The sequence below is a fragment of the Paralichthys olivaceus genome, chromosome 4, assembly GCF_024713975.1.
Source record: "Paralichthys olivaceus isolate ysfri-2021 chromosome 4, ASM2471397v2, whole genome shotgun sequence".
NCBI classification, from domain to species: Eukaryota; Metazoa; Chordata; class Actinopteri; order Pleuronectiformes; family Paralichthyidae; genus Paralichthys; species Paralichthys olivaceus.
Window position 1 is genome coordinate 17,794,290 of NC_091096.1, and position 9,906 is coordinate 17,804,195.

Sequence of the window (9,906 nt, forward strand, 5' to 3'; positions counted from 1 at the left end):
AACTTTTTATTGACCCCATGTGGAAACAATTGTATCTACAGTGCATGGGAATAGTCCAATCCTTTTGCTTTCGATTAATACAAACATTTTTGGACATTTGGAGGCGACACCCACAACACACACATTTCCAAACTACATAGGCTTCTAACTCGTGGGGCTGTTACCTAGAACCACATTGTGGAATAAAGACCGAGACAGAAAACGCTGCAGACAAAGGTAAACCAAGATGAGCTTTATTCACGTCATGACAAGGTCAATAGTTAATCTTGTGTAGGTTATGCGAGGACATGTGGATGTTCATGGTGGCAGTTCAAGCACAAGTATTCCAGATTTTTAAGATGCATGTCAGCTGATCCTGCATTCAGAGAAAGCCAGGCTGAAACATTTCAACAACAAAAACCAAAGAAAGAAATATACTGGTACTGTTCAAGCAGGTTTCCACATCTACTGATGAAATGATTCACCCCTATGGGGGATATACAGCCCTGATAGCAAATTTACAGTTTATGACTCTGTATATATACACAAACATGAGGGTTAAGGCTAAAATTTTTAGTCAGAGGTGTTAGGCGGATGAATTGTAACGAAATCCCTGATATCTTGCTAATGGCTGTGAGGAGGTTTCTCCAGAGTGCAAAGCATGCCAAGCTGCCTATAGAAACTCTACTAAGCACACTGGACAATCGAAGTCCATGCAGCATCACCCACATGATGAAATGAAGAGGCTGCATTCAGTCGGAACAGCTGGAAGATACCCTGCTTTCAAATAAATAAATAGCCAGATGAAGTCATGACAATGCACACAAAGTTTGAACTAGTACTATTACACGCAAGTTATTTTCAATTGTGGTCAGGCAGCAGAAAGACTTTGTAACAGCATTTAGAGGATATATTTTTTAAGTTTTTTAGTATATACTGTATTTCAGGACAACCTGATTTGACTTTTTTTCTCCACAGTAGTTAACAATCATGAAAATCTATATTCTGTGCCTAAACCATGGGCTTAATTCTACAAGCAGATCTACTAATGTCATGCTTTACTATGAATTATTCTGTGTAGACCCATTCAATAATGCCTCAATAGCAAAAAGAACTTATTCTCCTTTAAAACATCAAATAATTCCCTTTATATTGGCAGCATCAGCACATTATGAGCAATGATTTAAAAAAATTGCATTTGCTAACTACTTAATCCAACAGTCACAACGGGTTACATAAAAACTAATATGACACATCACAATCATGTTCACTTCTGGTGACATGAATGAATGAAACAAAAACAAGAGCCTAAAACTAAAGCAAAGATACAATACAAGAGGTCACAAATGTATCACTTAGGCAAAACTGTTTTAGTGTGGATTATTAATCCCAAAAACAAAACAAAAACTTTTGCAGACTCATGGTGATATAACTTAAGAAAAAACTGTCAAACTTCACATCACCTGATACTTACAGCAGATGAAACTGTCATGGCAAGTTACTGAATTTATTCACCTCAAGTAACAAGACACATACGACTTCAAATTACTCTGCTCTGCAAAAACTCATTCTGCTCAAAGTCCCCATTTTGAGTGTAACTGACACCAGCTGTAGCCAAAGGCCATTTCATTTTAGAAAAACACTAGCATGTACACGTTCAACAGCATCATTAAACAGCTGTTCACATCCAAAGTGTTGTTCAAAAAGTAACAGAAATAGTGACGAAAAGAACTCAAGGACGAGTCAAAGAAACCCTCTGTGGCAAAATTACAACACAGACCACCAGGGCCTATATGCAATAAAACCCCAGGAGTGCTGACCTGTCATTGATCAGTTTGCCTCTACAGGAAGCATGAGCTGTTTTGTATGTGAACAAACCAGTGAACATAGATCAGCACTGTTTTTATTTTTAAACCTGGTGATATGGGCCCTGGTCATTCTTCTCACCATGGGTCACTGCATGTAAAGGCTGATGATTTGGTTTGATACCTGAGTAACTTTACTGAGGAGGCGGCACACACCTTAGCTCTATGCCAAAGAGTAGCTATGTTCATAGCCACACAAGAAACAAGTCATAAAACAGCAGTATTTCATGCACTATGGACACCAGCCATGGGTGGCTACTTATACAGGATATGAGGGCAATGACACCATGTGAGAAAAATGAATGTTGACATTTGCCCCGTGGAGCACCACGACAGTGAGGCGAGCTCTTCCCAGCAGTTCTCTAGTGTTTTCAAACCAACTAAATACTGCCACGATATGAAATGCATTGAGTGATAAGAGACCAATCCTTCTTTGCGTCTTTCACATTGTTGCGGGGTAGAGACAGTATGTGCCAACAGATCAGCTGCTGGTAATGGCACAGCACCATTTTGTGTTGAACAGGGAACATTCTGCCTCAATTGCACATACACCATTTGAAAATAAGGACACAGAAAGGCCACTAAATACAAGGAGATATAGTAATAACAAGACATCCAGTGGGACACAGACAGTACCTCTGAAATGAAGGGACAGCCAATCTCTTAAATTAATAAAATATTTTTTTTTCTGAGGAGCAAAAATGATATGACTCTGACAGTAAAAATGATGCATATGAATAGCAACAATGACAGTGATGAATACAATAGCAGGAGAAACAGTTGAAAGTCTGAGTGTGGTGGCATGGACAGGGGTGAGTTTTCCAGTATTCCATATGGGAGGGCTTTAAGGGGCCCATCAGGTCCTGCTCAGCAGATCCATACAAGTCATGAAGGATAGCACATGGTAGCAGCTCAGCACACGGAAAGCCAGGTGGCACTGTACCTCATTGTATCGCTTCCTTCTCCAAAACATGGGCTTTTGTCTGGTTTATTTTTCCTCTGTTGCTTATTTTCCCTTGAAGTTACAAATCAAACTTGTTTATTTTGTTCTTGTTTGAATTTTGATCTCCCTGGCATTTTTCACATTGCATACTTCTGTGTCCATTCTCTCGCTAATTTGTTGTACCTGTAAAACACATGCAAAGTTTAGAAGTACAGTTTCCGCAAGGTAATTATTTTAACTCCAAAAATATAATAACTACCAGTATACTCACTTTTCCCTGTCAGCCTTGTATGTGTGGGCAATCTCTGGTACCAGTGGGTCATCCGGGTTGGGATCACAAAGAAGAGAGCAGATTGACAATAAAACTGCGGAGAAAGGAATCAGAAAGTTAAAATTAAAGATTACAATGAAAAGAAAAAGAAATGGATATGACACTGATGATTACAGACCTCTTAACACTAGTACAGTGATATTTTAGATACATATGATAGTAGGGCCGGGCAATATTAACAGAACAGAATATCAGTAGACACATGACCAAATACTATAACTGCGAATATGTTTATATTTTGTGGATATTATTGTAATCATCAAACGCACAAAGTAATTTGCCTGTATCCTATTAAAAATATTAAACTGAAAAAGAAAAGGTATGACATAATTCTCATAGCTGCTTTCACACATGCACTGTACTATGCAGATCTGAGTGAGAGGCTCCAGAGCTTCTGCGGACTTTCTCCACCAGACCTCCGAGAATAAAATGTGTAGAATTTTAAGAGAATTCGATGTGAGAACACAGCAGGGGATCACCCACTAGATTCACAGCAAGCGAGTGGGTGGGTTGATGACGCTTCTGACGCACAAAACAAAAAGAAAAAAATACCTCCCTGCCTGAATAATGCAGAGGATTTGATGCTGTTATGAACGTGTCTTTGCAGAGAACCTGCCCTTGTGTCTTGCATGTGTGGAAGGAGAACTGCAGTTAAACTTTGTAGCCAATTCACCTTTACCAGCAGGTCATGTCTGAAAACAGCTCATGATACAAACCTGCTATGAACAGTAAAGCAGAAACACCAAAGCCCTGTCTAAAAGTAGGCATTTTCACTTGTCCCATCAGGTTTAGCGAGCACCATGAATTGTCTGCAATTCATTTACTGGTGACAGAGTCAAAGCCCTTGTACTGTGCATGTCAGGTCAACATGTAATTGTTTTAATAAATATAATGTCAACACAGTTAGAAAGGTCTTATTTATCTCTTACCTTTTGATACTGTAAGTGCAGGGGACCACTGTGACCTCAGTATATCCAGACAAATACTTCCATTGCTGTTGATATTAGGATGGTAAATTTTTGTAGTGAATGCAACCTGTGACAAAACAGGAAAAGAATGTTGTACTTTTCCAGTGAAGCAAATCATGTTACACAGTAGGAAAGAAAAATAACTATAATTGAATTTAAATGAGGTGGGACATGTTCATGCCACAGTCGTAGTGACACTTAAGGCAGACCCTTACTCACTTTGGGTGGTTTGAAGGGGTAATCTGTCGGGAAGTGGATGGTGAGGAAAAACACTCCGCCCTGATATGGGCTATCTCCCTAATTAAATATAAATAGAAACAAGATAAGATTTTCTACAGCCATTTTGTTGCATAATTCAATTTGTGTAAGTGTAACCTACCGGTCCCATTATTGTTGCCTGCCAATGAAACACTGAGGGAGAAAAAAAGATGAATATTACTTTAGTATATACGTTGAGATGCAAACACTGGGCGCAAGCCATATTTTACTGTGATCTTAGAAATGTCTCTCTACATTCAGATAAGATATTTTTTGGTTCAAGCATACACAGATGCAGAAATGTTCTAACTACTTACAATCATCCCCGACTGGTCCAGCAGAGCATTGGGCAGGTGGGTCCCTCTGCAGGTCTGAAAGCTCCTAAAAATGACAAATATACACACAAATATAATAAATTAGCTTTGGATTTACTGGTCAGGTGCAGTGTTGTGACAACCAACAACCATATACATTTTAAATCAGTGCTGCAAAAAGAGGTGGTAGTTTCACATCTAGTAATATGTGTTAGTATCAGTAGTATGCAGTACTGAGTGAATATAATGATGCTGGAACCTCACTCGGTTGACAAGTAAAGTGAATGTCAAACCTATAGAATCGTGACTTTATTGAATTCATTTTGAAAATCTTGCTTTGCTACAGATATTTGCCTTTTTGAAACATTATCAATATCAACATAATTTCAGGCTTTATATGCAGTGAGATAACAACATTTTGAGGAGGGGAATATAATGTCATTATCAACACTAAAATGAAGACAAGTTGCAGTTACTATCATCCTTTTAGTGGCTGAGATGTCTGTTTTACGATCTATATTAATGGTGGTTCATGGACAGCTGATTTCATAAACGCTTTAGTCATCAGTTTTTCCATGAGGCTATAAACTATGAGGGTCACAGAGATGTATAGAATCAAAACAAATGTATTCTACAGAAATAACCAAAGCAAAACACTAAAGAAGTGTGTTAAATTCACTTTAATATACAAGAAATGAACTTTAACACCATCACAGAATCCTATTACACACTGGTCACGAAATGACAATGAGCACAGACGGATGGTTTGAAAAAGACCCGAAGCTGGTTATTTAACATCTCTTGAAAGGGAAGCCCATCTATTCTGTTATATAAATACACACCATGGCCTGCTCCACTGCCCCATTTGCCATTCCATATATGGCAACGCTGACACCAGGGTTCAATTTTGGCAACCAGCAGGCAGCTGTCATTCAGCGATTAAACACAATCATCAGCGACGAGGATAAAGATAAGGAGCTACAGTTCAATAACAAACCCTGTGCACGTCAACCAAGCTCAGACTAACCTTTGCTAAAGGACTGCTAGCTTAGCGCTGCACTGGGCTGCTTGTTGGGTTTAAGCTAGCCACCATGGTGCTAAGTTACGTCAGGAAAAAACGAAAACACACATTGCACGTAAACAACAGGCAGCTGTCACAACAACGCGTAGGGGAGGTCGGTGTTAGCCTGCGTTACTGTAGCAATGCACCAACAGGGCCACCAGCGCTTAGCTCGTCTTTTGTCTCTTATTTTGAATATTAGCACAAAAAGCCAGCACGGCTCAGTGGAGCTGCACAAACAAGCTAAACGCCACCGTTCATCTTCACAGAGGCTCCCACGCTTTAAAGACAACGCGTTTGCGATGCGACTGATACACGAAAGAAATACACACTCACCTTCTGTATTCTTTTCAACGCCATTGCTCCAGCGGCTATGCTAGCTAGCCCGTCAGCTAACTGTTAGCACCTCACACATACAATTCGGCTTTTGGAGCCGCGCACTGTCAAATCTCACTTCACGTACGAGCGGAAAATCACGTCTGACACACAACGGGGGTTTGGGCTTTTTGGTTTCGAGGAGAACGTTTGCGATAAGAAGTGTTGGAGCTTGATCTTTCTTTAGCCTGACACTGAACAACCGAGGGATTCAGTCTCTCCTCTCATCGCTGCTCCTCCAGGAGGCGTCTGACTGCCAGACGGCTGCAGAGTATCGCGAGACTTCACGAGAAATGACTATTGCATATTTCACGGCTGTAGTCAATGAATGTATTTATTTATCTATTTCTGTTTTTACATGATCCGTTTAACATGTATTCAAATTAAACATTCAAATTACACGATTTATTTCCTATACGTGCATGAAGCAATAAAAAACAATAAATGATTTATGGTATTCTAATTTGTCTGTTTCCTGAAAGTTTATTTTGGTTCTGCAAAGAAAGTAATAGTTTTAAATGTATTCACAATAACTACATATACTGTAGATAGAGAAATAAATGTATTTATTTATCTACTTTGACAGTTTTTACATGACCCATTTAACACAAATTATATGTACTTGAGTTTTGTTTTGTGCATACTAAATATAATAGATGTTATTTGGCATTCTACATTTTTCTGATAGTTACTGAAAGTTCAACAATGATTTTTTGTGATATGAATCAATTTTTAATCACAATATATTGTTATGAACCAAAACTCCATACAAGTTCTTACTATAAATTTGCTCCCAAATCTACTCATTCTCTACCTATCACATTATCTATCATATTCATCAATAAATATATCTTAAAAAATAATTAAATTGCCATCATGATTGATAAAATTGTCACCCTTATCACTGAGTGCACAGCACTAATACCAGATAGGAAGGTAATGCGCAAACAGCATATACATATGCATAGCCTGTGTCCTGAACACAATAAGTGAGGCCAGGTGTCCACAAGATGTCACTGTTTGAAAAGAACAAAAACGAACACACATGATCAAACCATGTGATGTACAGCTCTGACCAGCTTTTTTGGCAAGATTCACAGAGTCATTTATCAACCTGAATGTTTTAAGGCTCATGATGAGCTGATTCATTTAATCAATTGTTTTCAAGACAACTTGCAAAACTGCATGACAATGGAGCAGCGAAGCGCAATGAAGCCAAGCATGTGTATTATTTACACGAACATAAGAATGAGGGAAAAGACTATAGGATTGTCCATTCAATACCCAATCATTGTAAAGGCATATTCATCTGAGTCAGCTGCGTGCTCCGGTTTCTGCATAGCCTTGTCTCGCAAAGCCTCATGAGCTCCCCTTTATATATCTTAAACAAGGGTGAAAAAAGAGCTCTCATTATTTTAGTGGCTATGTATGAATGGGCCGCAGTGTTCATTCTTCTTAAATGGCTGATTCAGTGTCAGGTTGAGGATCCTATCGTCAGTGTGACACTGAGAGGGACCATTTTCCTTTGGAAAGCTGAAGATTCCTTCAGATAATATCTTATTGTTTGCTCATCTCTGTGCTCTCAATGACCCGCCTGTCCTCGGGGCCTGCCTGTAATCAGATTCACCCAGCAGCAGAGGTAGCAGTTTGGGTCGTGTGCAGCAGGGGCCTTGTGCTCTGAGTTTGTGTACTTGGAGAGGCCATTTATCAGCATGAGGTTTTCAGACACAGTCAAGCCCACACTTTGTTGGCTTGAAGCTTCAGTTCACAAAGCCTCCCACAATTGCCCTACTGTAGTTCTCTCTGATGTCACATGTGTAACTGACAGAGGCACTGGTAAACCCCTCAGTTAGGGAGTGCATGCTACCTTGTAAACGTCCAAAGCAACAAGCAAGAAATGTCTTTCCATCTTTAGGGAAACATATCAGTGACCTGGGTGGGGAATTTCCAACCTATACCCAGAAGTTGAGTTTTTAGTTACAGGCCCGGTGCCCCAAGTTCCAAATTGATGTATGAGCCGAGGTGTGAAAGTGTCAGAGCTGGGATGATATGGGTGGGGGCAGAAGCTTAGCTGGCTTGTCTCATGAGGAATATAGCCCATAGTGCTGTTACTTGAAACCATGGACTTGGCAGACAGTGATCTGTCTTTTTTGTCACATGAATCACCATCAGTAGAAGTTTCACTATATAGCAGAAAGTATTGCTCTTACTGTGGCAATTATGCTAAAGCTGTGTCTGATGGTACTTTTCCCATGGTTGCCATGACGAAGCACATATGCTCACTGCCGTTTTAAAAATCAACTTAACTGGGTCCTGCCAATGCCTGAATTATCCAATAAAAGCACAACCAATTATTGCCGAGCACAAGCTGGGCTCCCAGTCCCCAGAGGTGTTCTACCTTCGGTCACTGTATTAGCTTTCTGAGGGCTCTGTTGTGCAACAAAGATCCATTGTTCGCACATACTAAGAGATATTTGTTCACTCCTTGTATCAATTGTCTTGATTTGATTATACACTCAGGCAATATTTGCAAGCAGCGCTCATGTTTGCAGTGAAGTCAGCACTCTGCACAATCAAATAATTCTTGAGCTAAGCAACTGGAAAAGGGTCATTATGTATGGAGCAATCAGCGTTTCATGGCTCATTTCCTTAGCTGTGATTTGATTTTGCTTGTCAGTGGCCTTTGACCCAGAAAACCTCTGAATTATGCTTCAAATCTTCCCTGTGCTTTAGTGAGTATCAGTGTGAGTGAGTTTTACAACTTAGATCAATATGTAACAGTCCATAATACGTTTTTTTTTTAGCTTCTACATCTTCTTGAGTTTTAGACATTAAAAAAAGCTGCTACGTGACTGTGTGTTTGTTTTTGGCTCATGAGGTTTACATAATGAAATCATATAAACATTTACAGCTTCAAGAAAGTGCTTATTAAACGGTATTACATGCTCTAATTGTGGCCATGGAGAACTATCCAGCTTTTATTGGCCTAATTGCATAGCTGGTTACTGGATGTCTCATTTACACACAGGGCTCCTAGCACCAAATATGACTTTATTTTGTGTGAGACCTTTTTTTTAAGTGACAGGCTTTTTTTCTTATTAACAGTTTTAGATTAATTCTTAAAAGATATCTCATGCTGGGTAGTTTAAGGCTTTGCTGTGCATCAGTTTTAAAGCTAATCATATGTTCTACATGTAAGATCATGATTAATTGTTTATTTGGAAAAGGACAATGTACATAATTAGCATTCATACAAATGTAAATGCACCAATTAGCTGAAAGGCTAATTTTCATCAGTAGTCTCTTTGCCAGATGTTGATAGTTATCCTGCTGTGATAGGGTTAATTTACTTAAAGGTTCAGTGTGTAAGATTTAGGTGAAAGGGATTTTTTGCAGAAATTGAATATAAAATAATCCTAATGATGTTTTCACTGGTGTGTTTCATCTAAATTGTATGAATTGTTGTTTTCTTTACCATAGAATGGGCCCTTTATATTTATATTTACATGGAGGGGGGTCCTCTCTGTGGAGGCCGCCATGTTTTTTAATGTTGTCCAAACTGGACAGACTAAAAACCTTTGAGTTTTCATGACAACTGAAGTTCAGCACTGGTTCTCTTTCATGTTGGGAAGTGGAGGGTGAGGTGAGGAGTATTCAGTTGCAACATGAAACTTCACCTCTAGATATCACTACATTCTACAAACTGAACCTCTAAGGAAAATAATAATGTGAAAACTTACATGAGCCTCAAACTGAACATATGTACCATATAATTTACTTCTTTCCACATATGACTAAACATTGTGGTTATAT

General features: G+C 39.1%; 1 protein-coding gene across 1 annotated transcript; it reads right to left on the minus strand.

The window, feature by feature from the left end:
• Positions 1–217: 217 nt before the first annotated feature.
• Positions 218–6,353, minus strand: ube2d4 (ubiquitin conjugating enzyme E2 D4). The gene is made up of 7 exons (XM_020093923.2): positions 6,055–6,353; positions 4,662–4,725; positions 4,466–4,497; positions 4,306–4,383; positions 4,048–4,153; positions 3,059–3,152; positions 218–2,970 (listed from the first exon to the last, which is right to left on the minus strand). The coding sequence occupies exons 1-7, from the start codon at positions 6,076–6,078 to the stop codon at positions 2,925–2,927; spliced, it is 444 nt and encodes a 147-aa protein (XP_019949482.1). The 5' UTR covers positions 6,079–6,353; the 3' UTR covers positions 218–2,924.
• Between the last annotated feature and the right edge of the window lie 3,553 nt (positions 6,354–9,906).